This window comes from Megalopta genalis, unplaced genomic scaffold (assembly GCF_051020955.1).
Source record: "Megalopta genalis isolate 19385.01 unplaced genomic scaffold, iyMegGena1_principal scaffold0050, whole genome shotgun sequence".
In the NCBI taxonomy this organism is placed as follows: Eukaryota; Metazoa; Arthropoda; class Insecta; order Hymenoptera; family Halictidae; genus Megalopta; species Megalopta genalis.
The window spans coordinates 113,928-132,564 of NW_027476119.1; the positions used below are offsets into that span (position 1 = coordinate 113,928).

At 29.7% G+C, this 18,637-nt stretch overlaps 4 protein-coding genes across 8 annotated transcripts; 2 read left to right on the forward strand and 2 right to left on the reverse strand.

Moving 5' to 3' along the window:
* The first annotated feature begins 258 nt into the window (after nt 1-258).
* On the forward strand, nt 259-2,658 carry mRpL9 (mitochondrial ribosomal protein L9). Its single transcript, XM_033481254.2, has 3 exons — nt 259-616; nt 809-1,694; nt 1,903-2,658. Exons 2-3 carry the CDS (start codon nt 1,599-1,601, stop codon nt 2,620-2,622), a joined length of 816 nt encoding a protein of 271 aa, XP_033337145.2. The 5' UTR covers nt 259-616; nt 809-1,598; the 3' UTR covers nt 2,623-2,658.
* A 402-nt stretch (nt 2,659-3,060) lies between these two features.
* On the forward strand, nt 3,061-5,588 carry LOC117226664 (uncharacterized). Its single transcript, XM_033481245.2, has 6 exons — nt 3,061-3,248; nt 3,370-3,502; nt 3,563-4,070; nt 4,153-4,359; nt 4,430-4,638; nt 5,349-5,588. Exons 1-6 carry the CDS (start codon nt 3,061-3,063, stop codon nt 5,547-5,549), a joined length of 1,446 nt encoding a protein of 481 aa, XP_033337136.2. The 3' UTR covers nt 5,550-5,588.
* An 827-nt stretch (nt 5,589-6,415) lies between these two features.
* Nucleotides 6,416-11,923, reverse strand: l(3)L1231 (zf-C3Hc3H domain-containing lethal (3) L1231). Of its 2 annotated transcripts, none has more exons than XM_033481253.2 (3): nt 11,328-11,923; nt 8,897-10,420; nt 6,416-8,770 (listed from the first exon to the last, which is right to left on the reverse strand). In XM_033481253.2, exons 2-3 carry the CDS (start codon nt 10,278-10,280, stop codon nt 8,604-8,606), a joined length of 1,551 nt encoding a protein of 516 aa, XP_033337144.2. In that variant the 5' UTR covers nt 10,281-10,420; nt 11,328-11,923; the 3' UTR covers nt 6,416-8,603. The 2 variants fall into 2 exon arrangements, with proteins under 2 accessions (XP_033337144.2, XP_033337143.2); XM_033481252.2 differs by having other exon boundaries at nt 10,906-11,923.
* A 1,912-nt stretch (nt 11,924-13,835) lies between these two features.
* Nucleotides 13,836-17,905, reverse strand: Stt3B (catalytic subunit 3B of the oligosaccharyltransferase complex). 4 transcript variants are annotated; one of them, XM_033481295.2, is made up of 8 exons: nt 17,709-17,898; nt 17,411-17,617; nt 16,530-17,228; nt 16,149-16,459; nt 15,540-16,080; nt 14,988-15,449; nt 14,823-14,913; nt 13,836-14,669 (listed from the first exon to the last, which is right to left on the reverse strand). In XM_033481295.2, the coding sequence occupies exons 2-8, from the start codon at nt 17,587-17,589 to the stop codon at nt 14,589-14,591; spliced, it is 2,364 nt and encodes a 787-aa protein (XP_033337186.1). In that variant the 5' UTR covers nt 17,590-17,617; nt 17,709-17,898; the 3' UTR covers nt 13,836-14,588. The 4 variants fall into 4 exon arrangements, with proteins under 4 accessions (XP_033337186.1, XP_033337188.1, XP_033337187.1 ...); XM_033481297.2 differs by having other exon boundaries at nt 13,836-14,700; nt 17,411-17,905; XM_033481296.2 differs by having other exon boundaries at nt 13,836-14,706; nt 17,411-17,905.
* Between the last annotated feature and the right edge of the window lie 732 nt (nt 17,906-18,637).

The following is an 18,637-nucleotide window of genomic DNA, read 5'->3' on the forward strand; positions in this document are numbered from 1 at the left end:
AAGGGTTCCAGTCCCAAAGTTTCCAACTCAAGTCATCACAGTATCGCGATCGATCGTGACGCTTTTCTCGGACGTATTTGCTTTCACAACGGATAGTTGATGAACATCACAGGCAAATGAAAATTATAGATCAATAACAGTCCATTATTTCTGTTGTAAATAATGGATATTACAATATCACCCACAATCATGTTTTGAATCACGCGCCATATAACATGTATGCACCGTGAAGTAGGGCTCCTCCTGCTTCCGTCGGAGCACTACACAAAGCCAGTGTAAGAGTAGTCGTGGTCGTGAGCGTACTCCTGATAGATTAAGTAACTAGAAATGTCCACGGAGAGACATAACCTAATTGTAGGCATCATATCGTATTTAATAATTATCAAAACGGATACCACGAGTCTCGATTCATTATAACAATTTCGACCACAATTTTAAGATAAAACATTCTGCTTTAAAAATTTATATTTTCTTCAAGTCTTATAGTAGTAAAAATTGAAGCAAATTAGTGATGAGTACCTTGTATAACGTAACCGATAATGCAGCAAATATTATACAAACAATACAATTATCTCATAAGCGGGAGCGCATCCCATATTTCCCTTGCAATTTACAGGTGAGCAAACAATAAGAAATAAATGTCAAATAAAAAAGATCATGTAACTTTAATATCTAAATATACCCAGTTTTTTTTTAATTAGCAATAAAATATTCTATAAAACATTCAGAAGAATAGTCGAAATTTAAGAAAATATTGGACAATCGTAATATTATTCCACTTATATATTTCAATTGTTTTGTTTTGTAGATAAACATGGATGGATAACACAACATAAACGATAGATTTGAAAAATATTTTATATATCAGTATAAAATATTTTAAACAGTAGATTCCAATTCATAGGAAAACTCAAAGTTTTGATAATTGCAATGATCATCGTCCTTAAAGTTACAGATCACTGATTGTCAACAAAAAGAATTAAAATAAAAAAGAAACAAAAATGACAAGAAAAAAGAAAAAATATGCTGAAAAAGATGATAAAATAAAGAGAAGTATATGTTATGTGTATTTGCGCGCGCAAGCACTGCTAAAATATTCGTAAAGCTGTGCAAGAATATCCTATACAGTAAATAAAAATATCTAAAATAAAGCAGTAATATGTATAATATGTTTATTGTACACGAAGAACAGTTTATTTAAATCACTCAGGATGCCCAATCATAGCGAGCCGCTTGAAATGCGTCCGAATTATGTACTCGCTTACATTTGAACCACTCGATCTTTCGAGTCCCGGCTCGGTTCGATTATTCGAGTCGAGTAATACCCAACTCGTGTTTTGCGAATACTCGGCAGTTTTACGTACCACAGAATTTTCTACAGGATCGGTAATTCAGACCGAGCCTGAGGTCTTGATTTTAAGCTATGTCGGTATTTTAGAACGTGAGACACAAAACTCTATAAGGTGTTTAATCTACTTTGTATGTCGTCTGTGGTAAGATGTTCAAAGCGTTACAACTTCATTCTATTGCATTGATTTAGTGTTCGTACGTGTCTAAATAATATTTTGTACTTAACCACATCCAATAAATGAATAAATATGTTTCTTTATACAAAAATGTGTATAAATCATATAAAAACGAAATCAATGATGCTATTGCCTAATCAGTTAAATTTATCAGCACAACAAAGTCGGGTAATGTTTTACCTTTTATCAAATAATAATAATTAAATTTTAGATATTATATATTTTTAACGCATAGAAGTATGTCAAATACATTAAAATATATATCATTTCTTATCATTTCAGAAATATAAACTTACAGAAAAATCCTCTATCTATAAATAAATATTAATTAATATTTTTAAAATAATTTTAATAATCATACTGTTTTCTTTTTTAGAATACATACATTCTGAAAAGACGATATCCAGTGCCCCTCCATAAGAAAAATCAAAAGCCGCATCCATTAAAATCTAAACACTATATTTATGATCTTATAGAAAATACAAATTCCCGTAAACAACAAAAGATTGACTTAATTTTATTAGATACTATAGAGGGTTTAGGTTTGAAAGGGCAAAAGATTTCAGTGGCATCTCAAAAAGCTTATAATAACCTGTTGTTACCAAAATTAGCTGTATATGCAACTCCTGAAAACATTGAGAAGTATTTGATTAATGCATCAAATATTAAAGACACAGATATTAGAAGTTCTGAGTTTGTTACAAGAGCAATAAATTCATTATCACACCTTTATTTACCAATGCATATGTCTATGCATGTTCCATGGACAATAGAAAAGTGGCATGTCAAAGTAAGTTTTCGTAAAGCAGGTGTCATTGTTCCTGAAGATGCAATAACCATGCCAGAGAAAAAAATATGTGGGCCAGATTTGTCTATTGAAAGTAAAGAATTTTATGTCATTGTTAAAATTAATAACCAAGAGGAGGTAAAGGTTAGATGTAAAGTTCTTCATTGGACTAATGACACAGAAAATATTTTAAATGACATAGAAATATACAATTTGCCCAATGAAGCAATCTTTCCAGAAGATCAACCAGTTTTAGATTCTCTTCCAAAGCATCGTTTATACAAAAATCAAAGTGATGATAAGCAATAAATATATTACTGTAAATAAAATTTGTTCTAAAAACAATTCGCATTTTAAGAATCTGATTTTCTCTGAATTGTCATCTGATTAATAAAAATAATTATTTATATTAGGTATAACAAAATACTTTTACGTAGGTTCATTTTTTTAAGCATTCTATGTAATAAAGTATAATATAAATATACTTAAGTATAACAAAATTTAAAATATCTTTAATTGTTATACTTAAGTATATTTATGTTATACTTTATTACAATCTTCGAAGATTTTTCACATAAAAATATATTAATACATAATATGTACATGTGTATCAAAAAATATTTTGACTGCTGTTTAATATCGCACACACTTATTCGCTACGTGGCCGTGAAAACCTCACCTTTAAAATCTCTGATGCAGGAACTTATTTAATGCTTACTGTAAATACATACAAAAGGTAATCAATAAATGAAATTCAACCACCACCACCAAACTGTGTTTTATCACTTTCATTTACCTGATTTGGTTAACCTGAATTTTTTTATAATTTATGATTATATAAATAACTCGTATAATGTTTTATTACTGCAGTATCTAAACATGGAAGATAAACATTTCGCATGGGATGAAATTTCGGATGCACTAATTTTATTAGAGTAATAAATTATTAAAATATTATTTTATAGAATTATATGTAAAGTATGTAAACTTTTGATTTGTTCGGAAATTGTATTAATAAAATATTCAATTAAATACTGTTTCATGTTTATACGTAAGTGTGCAAAAGCCAGAGGATGAACAAATTAAAAGGCATAAAGGGACATTAGATCACACTCCGGACTCAAACATTTATAGTCCACATGCATATCTAATTTTAAATTTTCATGAAACTTTAAATCAACGAGAGAAGGTAAATAATAATCAAAATAAATAACTACAATAGTATTACCAAATATCTTTTGTATTTTAGATACAATTTAGAAGACATTACTTAAGAAAAATATCTCTAAACGAACCAAATGTTATTATCTTACAAGATATAAAAGATCTTGTACTATTTTTATTGGCAACTCCTATTAGTCCACAATTTATAAATTTCTTTCATTTACCTATTGTGGACCGATTCCTAAGAGCTATAATAATTTATTTTCAATACTATGTGATAATATGGGAAGAATTAATGGAAGAACGTGCAGCTACTATGAAAAAGGCACCAAATCCTTTAGCCCGAGGCTATAGATCTAAATATGCAATTGATATGCAAAATCTCCGTTGTATTGTAGGTAGAGAATATGCTGATTTAATAGTAGGTTGTCAAGACAGTATGCAATATCACCACATGACTAGTGGAAAAAGAGGAGCAACATCATTAACTCAATCTCAAGGAGAAAAAGATTTAAGAATGTTTGAAGTATTAATTTGTATATCGCACCGTGTGGTTTGGATAGCTTTACAACGTAAATATTTTAACTTAATTGGTGAGTTGGTTTATCAACAAAGAAATTTTTGATACAATTTATTTTTGCGTAATATAATTAATAACAAAAGTACTCATTTCAGAAATAGAACTGCACAGATTATTTAGAAGCGAAGCATATAACATGGCTATAAAACGAACTCCTAGTCATCTTGTTCCAGATATGTTAGAAGATGATACTGCAATTCTACAAGGAATTAAAGTACAAGAAAAACGAAGATTATTAAGAAATTCTCCAGTGATAAAAGAACTAATATATTCAAATTATGATCATCGTCTTCTCTCTTTAGGTATGTTATTTTGCAATATACAATTTTGTTTCCTTACTGTAAGCATCTCTAAGTATATTGTATTAAACAGGTATGAGAGATGATACTGATGATGAACGATTATTTTATTTACAAAATGCTCTATTAACCACAGAAGATAAATTATATGAGTTGGATATTAAAGTAGGGATTTTAGGAGACTATAGAGACAATTATGATATAATGTTGATACCGCTGGAAGAAGAAAAAGCTTCTGACATTCAAATATCTGACAAAGCAGCATATGAAATAACAAAAACTGTAAGGAACACATCAGCTTCAATGTGTTCGTCCAACAAATTTTTAAGGAAGTATACTAGTTTAGATAGCTGCTTTTCAGCCTGCTTAAAACTTTTTTCCATAAAAAATAATGACAATGTTCATGATTTATTGATGCCCTTCTGCATTTTTTTGACTGTTTAAGACATTGAGACTGTTACTAAAAGCTTAAAATGTTTACGACATTCAGAATTATGAGCCATAGAATGCTTGTTTGCTTCATTAGCTTGTTCCTTGACTGATAGCTTTCATAGTAATAACAATACAGAAATTGATTGAAGCGTTCTTCTTATTCTTATATATAATTCTCTATAGTTCCCTCTTCGACCATGAATCAAGCAATGAGTATAGCACCACTTTGTTGTTTTCACTATCTAAGTAATGCTTTGTACCTATACCTACAATATCATTTTGTCAATTTGCAGATCTCTATCAGCACTAATAAGGGTAATATTAAACAAACATTCCTTATCATTAAAAATTTTTTTCTCTAAAACTATTAAAGATATCTGAATGAATCGAAAAGCAATCTAGATATACTCTTTAAAAAATAGAAATTAAGAAAAATGCAAGAGAAAAATTTGTCTTCATTTAAAAACTAGGAATACTTTCTTAATATAATATAATATAATATAATATTGTATTGTATTGTGTGAAGTACTGATCTTCTATAATTGCTTTTTAAATTATAGGTCAAAGCTACAACACCACGGAAGCTTCCATTATTTAAAACTGAATTTAAAGTAACTAGTGATTTTCCGATTAAAACATGTATTATTTCAAAGAATGGTTACGAAACTAATCGTAAAGAAGCAAGAAAAAAATGGTATATGAGAGAAATTAAACATCAGCGTATGAAAAATGTAGACACGTATTCCATAGCAACATCATAAGTTACTTTAAAAAATAAAGATATTATTTAATTTTAAAAATGTTGTGATAAATCAAGTAGAACAGCTGTAATCTACCCATCATTATGCATTACTCACCAAATATGTATAAAGTTGTATCGTTTACTAAATATGTTTGATCATTTATTGGTCACTACATACTTACGTTCATTATACAGGCAAATGTAAATTATGTAAATAATCAGTGAAAGATATAGTTAATGAATTATGTCATGTACTACCAATCCACAAATGTATCAAAAGCAGATTATATTATATAATCATTATAAACATATTTGAATTGTTGAGAAGTAATATTATATATATAGTCAAGTATATATGGCCTATTGTTCCAAAAGGCATTTATGTTAACAGTTATAAGATTAAATATACAAACTGTAATATAAATACTTAGTTTTACATAATACAATAAATGTTAACATATAATTTTTTGTACTCTTAGTCTACACATCTTTAAAAAAAAAACTAATAGAACAAAAACCATTAAGTACTGTTTCAAATTGGTTTTATTATTCATAAAATTATTTAATATTAATATGGATTGATAACAACCAAATAATTGAATATATGTGTCTACATTTGGTCTTTTCAAAACCGTTAAAATTTATGCATAGTACAGGTATTTGAATGAATATACTACTTTACTATCAGGAATAAAGTAAATTATGATAAATCATGTAACATTACCCAAAATTTTTATTATAAAATAATATGAGTATAAATAGAATAAAATACTGATAAAATTTGTTAATTTAAAAAATTGTTAAATATAGACACATGCATTCAAAAGAACAACACTTTGAGGGACTCATGATTTGGGTGGATAAACTGAGTACAATAAGACAATGTAAAAAATATGCTTATTATAATTGGTAATGCCTAATAATGAGTACTAATGCTGATATTTTACAAGGAGATACACATATAGGTACATTTGAAGCAATGCATTTTCTTTTATGATTAAATTCTGCATTGTTTTTTTTATAAATAATTGCTGTACCTACTTATTACCATTATATGTATATAATAACAATATATATATGACATTAATTTAATCCCAATATGGGTTAAATTGTAAATTATGTTGTTTTTGTTTTTCATTTACAAGTGGCAAATTTACTGTTCATTTGCAAAGGTTTACATTTAGCTAAAACATTCATTATTCAAGGTATACTTCATTGCGACCTATTATCAGTGAATAAGTGACACGCATGTATGAGGTATCAAAATTAAATACCTCATTACTTGTATTTGGCACAGAGACTTTGATAATAAAAACTAGATCTCACATAAGCTGTACCATCTTGATGTCACATGTGAAATGCATTTCTTTTTTTCTTCTTTATCCATACTTATTTACATTCTATAAAGTGGTTCAATGTATCTTTTATTTGATCTCTATTACGATATGTATTAAAATTATGATAATTTGAAATATATTGTGTACATTTTGCAGCATTACGTTTACGCAGACAACACTAGTATCAACACTATAGCTATATTGCAATATTTTAAATGTCAAATGGCAGTAAGTAATCCAGCCGTCCATACGATTGACAAGAGCAATCTAGTTTTACTCTCAGAATCTGTGCCTTATCAATTTTTTTCTTAAATCTTATTGTTACTTACTATAATTTCAGATAATAAAATAATGCACAGCGTGTCATCTTTTCTTATAGGCTGCAAGAATTTTAAATGTGTTATAATTACTAAAAATATCAAAAAATGAAACTATTTCGGCACTTCTTATTAATTTAAGTTTTTAATTGTATATTACAGCTACCTATCACTGAACATTTACCTACATGATTATAATACAAAATGAAGAAAATGATGATGATAATTATGCGTATGTCAGTAAGATTATTCGCGATTATTTGCAGAGATTATTACAGCAGATAGATGATGAAAAATGAATGACTATTTATGTGTACATGTAGTTTCTTAAATTCAGTCATGTGCCCGTGCAACTGTATTCTATGCATACAATTTATCAATGAAACGTAACATTTTAAAAAAGTTTTAATATTTGTTTAAACGAAATTTAAATCACATTTTTACCAAATGTACATCAAATATAGTACTTGTACTTAATTCTTGGTTCAGATTAAAAATAAATGTTTGATTCTCATTTGTAAAACATCATAACTTTTGTATCAACTGCAGGTTTTTCACAATGAAATTGTTACTGTTACTTGAAATTAAAAATTACTTTTATAATGATTATCGATTGTAAAGAAACTGTAAATCGAATATTAATGTAGAACATATAAACATCCATTAATTTGTAATATTTCAATGTTCGGAAACTATTTATAAATGTATCTTGCAAATGTGTCAGGGTGTTTGAAAGAAAAATAAGAATTATTTATCAATGCAAATAATATAAGTTTAAATAAACTTATATGCCTCTCTCTCTCTCTCTTTCTCTCTCTCTCTTTCTCTCTCTCTCTCTCTCTCTCTCTCTCTCTCTCTCTCTCTCTCTAATTTGTATACCTAATTAATATCAGAATCAAATAATAAAACAATAAATAAAAATGAGTTTATGTACCCTGAAAAATCCAAATATATGTTATGACTTTGCAAGACTAACATGTTCCTTTAAATTTTCATACATTTTAGAATTAAAAAACATTTTCATTGTATACTATTAAAACTACTACTGATTTTTTAAAGACGGTTTGATGTCATTTTTTGACAAATTAACAAATATAGTGTAAAGAATAAAATAAGACAGTGTGATTATTTGTTAGAAAAAATGGAATTTTCAGTACATAATAGGAAATATGCATATTAATGTAGTTGTGATATTGATGTATTTAATAATGTTTATACTAAATTAATAACTTTACTATCTTTTTTCACTTTTTTGCATGTCAATCCCTGTCATTATCTTGAATTTATACAGCTATGTAATGAAAGTCAATAACACAATCTTACATTTAGCAGCACAGACACAAACAGTATTTCTCTCTATAGTATAAGGAACACACGCGAACTCATTTTCAAATTATTATATTATTAAAATAGACGACGCTACGAAGCAATATCTGACATAAGTTGTGCCAGCAGAGCTGGCTCTAAAAGTCCATGTGTTTGCCCCATTCTTTCCAAATTTCGTACATCCTTATCTACTGCCTCTAGTGCCCGCTCTAACTCTTCTTCTTCTTCCCTTGATGGTTCATATTCTCCATTTCTACTTTCTGTAAATATGATAAGGATATATATATATATATATATATAAATTATTATTTATTATTAATTATTATTATCTTAATAATTTGAAGATTATCAAATCAATTCATACAGTTTATTGATACTATAATTACCAATGAATAAGTCATTAAAAGCATCAGCAGGTAAGTTATTGAGCACATTGCCAAAGTCATGCTCTGCAGAATCTAAAGATGGAAATACTTCATGATCTGCCAGATCCACTTTAAGCCCACCTCCAAGACCAAGTCCTAATCCTAGATTTAAGTTAGAAGAATGTGAACTTCCTTGAGCTATCGAATTCAAATTGTTCAATGTTTTTGTTTGATTTTCACTAGAGTTTATTTGACTCAAGTACTGGTTCTCTTCGTGCACCAAACTAGAACCTTTAGTATCAAGCTTGGTCGTAGGAGGCCGTTTTCGTTTTTTTGGTCTAGATTTTGGTTTAGGCCTAGGAATTGTTGGAGAGGATGGTTTTTTACGAGCTTTCTTTGGTTTAGACTCTTGGGCTTTGCGGTGGTAGTTATCTCTTTTCCTTGCATGCTCTGGACATAAAGGTAATTCATGTGCAACATCAAACACAGGAATACAACACTGTGTATTATCACTAAACTTGGCAGTGCAATGTTCAAATAAGAGTTGATCTCCATTCAGCATAATGTGACGAGAACAATAACGAGTGCAGGGCAAAGATGTCTGTTGACATCCTTCAGCTCCACAATGTCCACCAGCTAATAGTGGCCCATCCACCACTTTGCTTGTACTTGGAGAATCGCTCAAAGCTCTAGCAGTAGATGCAGGATCTTTATAAGCAGCTTCTAATAAACACCTAGTTTTATCACGCAATAGAGTTTCTGAATCTGTTCCACTCCTATGTAACTGGATCAATCGTCGTCTTAACTGAGAGCGCAGTTGGGAAAGACGTGCAGACCGATTTAATGTTGTACTGATTTCACCAGAAAACCAATAACGTTGATAGACTGTCATTTCGTCTCCACTAGAGTCACTATCAGATATTTCATCCCCAGCCCTGGGATAATACAATAGGGTGTGGTCCCGACTTTGTTTTCTAGACTTTAATCTTTGTAGGTTCTCAATATGACGATGCTTCTGTTGAATTGCTTTAGCAAATTTATAATCTATATTTTCACCATCACCACTACCGCTGCCACCACCACCACCAACACTACTGTCAATGTCTAATTCTACAGTACGATCTTGTACAGTTTTGTACTCTCCATCGGCTATGGGTGTTATTCTTATTCTTTGTTTCATACATTTGCCTTTTGATGTGATACTTTTACAACTTTGCATTACTTTAGGAGTTTTAGATGAAATTATTGTAACATTTCTCCCTGCTGTTGTAGTAAATGGCTCTGGTTCACTGAAAATATAGGGATCGACATCTTGACGAGCCTCTGTTTTCAGTAAAGCCTTTAAGCGATCCGAAAACTTAAGTTTATTGTCCATGTTTGAGTTTTCGAATATAGGGACCTTCATTGATTACCGCTTCTCTTGACTCTTGTTCCACCTGCATTCTCAAACCCTCCCAATCAACTTTCTTCCTATCTAGATAAAACTTAGTTCACGCCATGTGCCAAGATCCAAGTCCAGATAGTACTATTTTTGAATTCATAATACTGAGAATAAAAAAATAAAAAATTATTTTTATTGTATTATATCACAGCTTGGTATTTTGTATTTGAATTGGAAACATTGATATTTATATGCATTAAAACAATTTAACTGATAAAATGAATCTTTGTACAAAGTATAATAAATTTTAAAATAGTTACGTGCACTTATTTATACGTGAAAATACCAATATTATGTGCACTCAGCTATTTTTTATTTACATGTATGTGCATATATACAAAAAACTTGGTTTTGTCATGGACTCTTGTTTTAATACAAAGATTAAAATTTACTATGTTTTTATCTAGTATCAAATTTGATGCAGTGTCTTACAAAAAAATTTGAATATTTGACAATAAAATTTATTCTATATTCTAAAAAGTGCAAATAATACTTTAACAGTTAATAATATCCATAAGGATTAAAGCTGTGTATCACTCTGTGTTTGTATTCATATACTTCTATACATAATATTGTATAAGATAATTACTAAAGTCTTCTGGTTCAAGCAATAAGCGTAAACTTAGTCCATGGCTAGATCAGGGTAAAAACAATCCTTGCCTCGCATAGCAATTCACATCAAACATATTCTATGCATCTTCAAGTAATTGCATTGTGTGCGACACAGAAGCATTGAATATTAACTCTAGGAGTTCTATTAATCTTTGATAAGTCGAAGCCATATTAATATGCTTTTTATCTCAGTGTTGACATCAGTACACGATGCTGGCTATCAACACTTTTTGGTTATGTTCACTCCTTATATAGACAATAAGACACTGTTCAAAATACTGTAATCAAGTTTGAATAATACAGTCATCAAAACTCATCGGATGAGTCTTCTCGCATATTTGTACCCATTAACAAGGGTAAACTTTCAATAAATACGCTCACGAAGTTTTCTTTATGTACCCAATGTTTCGCTTAGTTTAACCGAGGTTGGGACAATGCAGATTACTTCCAATAGCAATGGAGGTTGTTGTCCAATCAGGAGCAATCCGACCTTTTTCCTGGAAGATACACTCCAACAAGATTGAAGATTCACGCACAAATTCCAGCATTCATCGATAATAACATTAGAAAGACATGTCAGATGTAAGGGAAGCAAAATGGCGGACGCTGCACACACGAACAGTTTCTGATGCGAAAAATCTTTGAATTCACTGTATTATCACTTTGAATTCGATATACAAACATTTTGTCGCCATTCTAAGCATTAACCAGTTCGATATAATATTATATAAAACAAAATCCTACCACGATTTTAAACATTCTCGACATTAAGGATTAGATTGTTCTTCGACATTCATTTTGACATAACCTTTTAATTGTTTTACATATGCTGCAAATCACATTCACTTTGTTCTTATTTCCTTCATTTTTAAATATAAAAAATGTGACTGAAAACAATATAAGCGCATATTATTTTATTTCATGTTTTAAATCTTCATAATCACTCGCTTATATGTGACAGAAGTTCGCGATGTTGCATTGTATTCACAACAACTATATACATTTTATATAATTTCATAATTCTTTTATATAAGAAATTAGGCAATATTATTTGATATATAAAGAAATGCATTGTACTATTTCATAAAATGGACAGGTATTGAATATACATAATTCTTATTGTATATACAATATAGGAATTAATATCGTAACAACTAATGTATGTATTTAATACATACATAATAATTGCATTTACTATAGTACTACATATAACGATTTAACAGAATACATAATATTACAGAAAGCAGCTATAATTAACATTTTTCATACAATTAAAGTAAACAGAAAATATTATTTTATTTACAGTTTAAAAAATTTTTGTTACTAAAATTCATTATATAAAATTTTCTTGTTTCTAAATAAACAAAAAATTATTAAATGTATATAATCATATAAATATTTATATTTGTAAAAGTAATAATTGTTTGAGAAAGATATATTGTATTCACACATATACATTAATATTGTCTATATTTTTGTACGTGCAGGATATTCAGCAACAGTTAGGAAAAAATTAAAGTGGTAATTCGTCAGGGCAATATAAGATGAAAATCAAGAACAAAAATATAATGTCAGCTTCCTTTTTCAGTTATTAACAATTCAAGATCTCCCAATTCGCCAATTGCAGCGTGCGCAAATTGGCTCAAGAGAAGTGTGAACAATGATGCGTTGTGTAAAAGACAGAGATACAAAAATGATTCACGCGTCGCTATTGGTCAACGTTAATTGTAATAACTTCAAAACAACGCTGGAAACGCAATTTTTTACTTTTGATTTTCATCATATATTGTCATGAAGAAGCATTGCTTACTTTTCTCCCACTTGTTACTGAATATCCTATAAATTAATCGTCACAGTAAAGTATACTTTTCTAGATATATATGTATGTACTACATAATATATTAATAACAAGTAAATGTGACAAAAATAATTATTGAATAAATAATTATAAAATTGATTATATATAAAACATTAGTAGTATGTGTACAACTTTTATTATATACAACAATATATTTTTATTCTATTTTATTATTAATATTACTATTTTCGAGTTATATATATAAATTTATTTAATGCAACTATTTAATTACTAAATAGTTGCATTAAATTTTATGTCCGTAACATGACGTTAAAATAATTTGAATCTTTAATAAGTCTAGTAACCTTGAAAAATTGTTACCACCAATCAGCTGATTCTGACATTTAAAAATCTATAACCTATTCGCTTCGAAACATATTGTCAAAGACCACCTGTTGATGTATATATATCGTTTGTTCATCATAATGTTGATTACTATTGTTGTCAAAAAATAATTATAGTTCAATATTAAACAGCATTTATAATTTCTTTATATGGATACTATTATATGAATAATATTATGTATATGGATTTATATATGGAGAGATAAAGAACCATAGATGTATTATATACTAAAAGATGGTATCTATTCATATTACATATTCAATAGCAGCTACTTACCATAATGCACACTCATCACAATATTATGTCTCCATTATTATGTCAAAATGTTATTAACATGATCTTTTTAATTTTATGCAAAAGGTACTATGACGTATTTATTAATAAATATTACAACTTCCATTCAATTATATTTTTTCCTTATCCTCTTTATAATTAAACATACACAATGACTATGCACATAACTACTTTGTGCACTTAACATTGCTCCAGTTATAATTTTATAACTGTATGAACACATATATTCATTAAAGTTAGTAACTGTATTTGTGTAATGTACACATTAATAGTAAAAAACAAACAAACTTCACCGAATTAATATGAAATGTATATACAATTAAAATAAAAAGATAAAATAAAATATATTATCTTTTAGGAAAAACACATGAACAATGAATGATCAAATATCATATGATGAAAAAATATAATACATTTAAAGCGATATTTCTATTGCATAAATTTGTTTTTTTACATTTTCAGGTCTTTATACAGAAAATAAAAATAAACGTCTAAATAATACAAGACTCTTACTATAAATGATCAACATGGTACTATACAATAAACTGTGTCTACATAACACATTCTCAATCCCTTTGATCTCGTTAACTAAATATTTAATAAATGTTTTTATTCACTTTGACTTGTAAATTTCACTTGTTTATTATGAATTACACGAATGTAACTAAAGTCCATCATGCATCATGCTTTAGTAACAGAATTTAAGGTGTTATGACTATTTGATTGAGAGTGAAATAAATGAAGCCACAGAGAATAGTTAAGTACACAAAAGTAAGTAAATTGTTTGAATTCATTATAAAATTAAATGTGTCATGTATTGTGGTATAGAGAAATTATGACTACTTCTTCTGAACGATATGTAAGACAATAATATGTGGACAATATTTAATAATCCTGAAAATTTAACAACAAATAAACATAGTTTGGTGAACAAAATCAATGGTGTGATCCCTTTTTTCTTACATTATGCTTATGAAACGATCTTTCCAATTGTTTGAAATGTTGGAAATTTTTTAAAATTCTATATTTCAATTGATTCGATTTGTAATGATATCAAATTCTTAGTTTGAGGTATAGTTTGTGGTAGACCCAAGGGACGGTAATTTTTTTTTATTACAAAAGTTGTATTTGAAAACTGTTATGAATTAGATAATAAATGTTTGTTACGTAGTTCTTCGTTGAAGTTTCTGTCCTTTAATAATAGTTGGCCGGCCTTTTATGTAACCTTTCTTGTGGCGTGGTGTCTGAAACATTTTAATATCCAACCCCACACAACTTCAACTACGTTTCAAGATCACGCAATGTTTTATTGTGAAAAACGTAAACCGATACGATTGAAATTCCAAAACACAAAACTTTATATTATTTTACTTTGTTATAGAAACTAAGAAACTCACCTTTCTGTTGATGTATGAATTGGTGTTACGTGCAACAACTCGCTTAGATATTGGAATACTAGGTCTATTAAACTCATTTGGTTTTTTCACCCTGAAAATTATTTTTAAATAAATACGTACATAATTGATAATATATAAATCTTACATTCGTCGTCAAACTATTACCTGTAAATCCTAACAAGCCAGTGTTCCGTAGTATAAGCTTCTTCCAAATACGTTAACTGGAAATTTTTATTTCCTATTTCTGCATTACGTGTACGATCATATCCAGAAGGTGACCGATAATCTATCTTGACTTCTCCAAATCGGTAATAACTTAACTTGTACATTAATGAATTCAGAAGAGTAGGTGAGGCTTCAGAATCTACCCGAAACTCTCCTCTTTCACTGAAATAATCACTTTCCCGAATATCTTGCGGATGTTCACCTTCAGCAATTCGTACCATCCAAAGGAATTTATTAACATCATCTCCAGAATATCCAATCATTCCTCCAAAAATAACTAACACATAATCTACATCTAGAGAGGTCATAATTTCATAGGCAGCGCTTTCATTTGAGCTCATTGCTTTTCCAACCAGAGCTATATGAGAATTATTCCAAGTATTATTGTCCACAAGTGTAGTTCTAAAGTAACATAAAAAGAAATGTTACTGAAACATCTTATCCTGAAAAGGTACATAATAATAATGATTTTCTGTTTGTTTTTTTAAATACCTATTAGCCATTCCAGCAATCTGATAACCATAATCCCACCAACTCATAACTCTGGCATCAATAGGTGTATTTTGTGCTAACCAGTAGTAAGCTTCTCTGAAATCATCTAGTATTGCTCTTCCACCATCGTTACTATATGATGCCAACACAATCGAAGGACTCGAATATGCATTATTTGTAATCCAAGTGCAATGTAAAGTGAACATCATCATCAATATAAATGTACCAAAGACTACTCCATTTCGAAGATTAATACCTAATCCATCACCATTTCCTCTAGGTCGCTCATGTTTCATTCTACGAAGTTTACCAGCCTTATCATACAATGCTCTGCCAGGGCTTCTTTCTCTTTCTTCTTCACTTTCTTCTTCACTTGCATTGCTGCTTCGATCATTTCTTTCACTATCTTCCTCTTTAAAGAATAACTCAAGAAGATCACTGAATGCAACACCAGCCAGCATACATACAATGGGTGTCAAAGTGAGCATAAGCCTCACCATCACTCCAGCAAAATAAACAGCACTTACAGCATATAAAATGACTGCAAAAGAACAGTATCAAAATCAATGCATCTGTAATAAGTGTATTGTATCATAAATAAAAACTTACCAAAAACACGTTCATCATTAATATGCTTAATACAGTACCAAAGGCCAACAGGAAATGTGGTAACAAGAATATGCAAGTCAAAGAGAAAGCTAAACCATGTTGTAGGTTGATGTTCAGATACAGATGCTATTATTGGAATGTGTATTTTTGCATAGCCAGTATCCCACAGTGAATAAAATCTTCCACTCCAGGGTGCAACAATACCAGCATAAGTCAAACAGATCAAAATCACAAGAAGAATGCCAGCAGTTACTGCAACTATTCCTCCAAAATATTTCATTTCAGATTTAGTAAGTACAGTTTTCAAATACCTATAATTGAAAGGAAACTGTTGACATAGTAAACATTTTTCATGTTGCAGTTATAGATAAATCAATGTACCTGAGGGTTGCTACAAATATTAATAAACCAAATACACCCCCTGCAGCCATATGCTCCGATGTTCTTATTGGTTGGAAACCAACAAATGGTACTTGCATACTTAACAGAAGTCCCAATATATAAAATGTAGTGTAACTAGTAAATAGACGATTACTAAATCGGTTCATAACCAGTAGTACAAAAACATGGAATGGAATTAAATTAATGATGAAAACATAACCGCCCCATGCAGATACCATATAAAAGTAGGACAGAGCAGTCATTGAAGCCCAGAAAATGGAACCAGTTTTAACTGATTTAACCCATAGATAATATGTAATTTGCAAAGCAAATATAGATATGCCTTCATTGTCATAGCTTCCAGCTACAGATCTTGAAATGTAACCAGGTACAATTGCAATGAAGCATGCTGCAAATAAACCAGCTCCAGCACTCCATATCTCTTTTGTTAATAAGTACGTAGAAATGGCTGTAAGGCCACTAAAAATTGGAGCTAAGAATACACAAATGTCTCTTATATGCACTGGAATATTTAATGAATGTAATATGTAATGTATCGACCCAGAAGTGATCATTAATCCAGGGTAAACGGTTCCACCCACAATACGTCCCAATGGGTACCATGCTCTTTCATCAAACCAGTTCAAGAAATTATAAAATCCATGTTGTACCATATACGCTGTTGCTCTGTAGTTAAACCTAAATTAACAAAAACGTTTTGCAATTATACAGATTAATAATTATACTACATCATATAATGACTTAAATAAAACTGTTCTATTAAAATAGCAATAATATTATATCTTTATAGTGAAAAAGACGTAGAATATTAAATAAAATTATCGTTACACATATAACTCTTAACGTAATGATATACGTACCAAGGATCGAATTCGTGTATGATACTTTCGAAACGTATTACTGCAAAAAGCCGAGAGGCAAATCCTGAAATCCATGCAAGTAGCAAAACAGTAAAAGTAATGAGGGAACTAAGTCCTGCAGCGTTCGTTAACGTAGAAGTTTTCATTTGCTTCGATGTAGTTTTCTTATCGGGGAACATATCTTTTCTGGTATTTGTCGTGGATGATCTATTTGGCAACATATTTTTTTGAAATTTATGAACGTAATGAGAAATATTTCCGTTAGCTTTTACCAAACATTTCCCAGGAACATATTTACATTTGTTTCCATCCGGCACGTTGCAAATCAAGCAGCCAGCAACAAATTACCGAATTACTAAGCCTAGGCTAGGAGGCTAAGACACGTCAAACGCCGGCTACGTGTTAACTATGACTTCCACACCGATCAGTCGTTCCCACTTGCATAAGAAATTGGACAGAGAAACGGTACGTTCAAATATGTGCTTAAGCAGCACACTACGTTCGATACGAAGTGTACCAAGGCACTGATTGGTCTCGTTAACAAAATATGAAACCAGAAATAGTTTGCCTACCAATAAGATTAATTTCGTGACAATTTAATTTCGAGTTATATACACTGTATGTACACATTGGTATCAAGTATGATTTAGTTAATTCAGATTATTCTAGATAGAGACATTTATGTAGTCTAACATAAAAGCAGTGTGAGTTACCATGCAAACGTAATTTCCGGATACAATTTGATTTTTTATTAGTTAAACAACCATCCCTTCCACTGTAAGACTTACAGTACGCTCGAAAATTAATGTTTCCAGTTTATTATATTTGTAATTGCAAATTAAAAAGAAATTAAAGTTTTAAATATAAATTTGTTATTGTTACTGGGAAAAATACAATTGTACATACGTAAATATGTCTTATTTGAATTTACATAATTTTTTCACATGTTTAAATTAACGCAATTAATAAACAAGAATATTAAAAACAATATATATATATATGTATCAAAAAGGATATTTTTAATTAATTATATATATATATATATATACAGGGTGTCCCAAAAATGCTCGCAATCCGATAGTGGCGGTTTCCTCGGGTTATTGGAAGCAACTTTTTCCTTTATAAAAATTTTCTCCGAGGCACCGTTAACGAGTTATTAACGAAAAACAGTGACCAACGAGAGGCGAGCTCAGGTGGCGCGAGGCGACCGAGCCAATGAGCGGAACT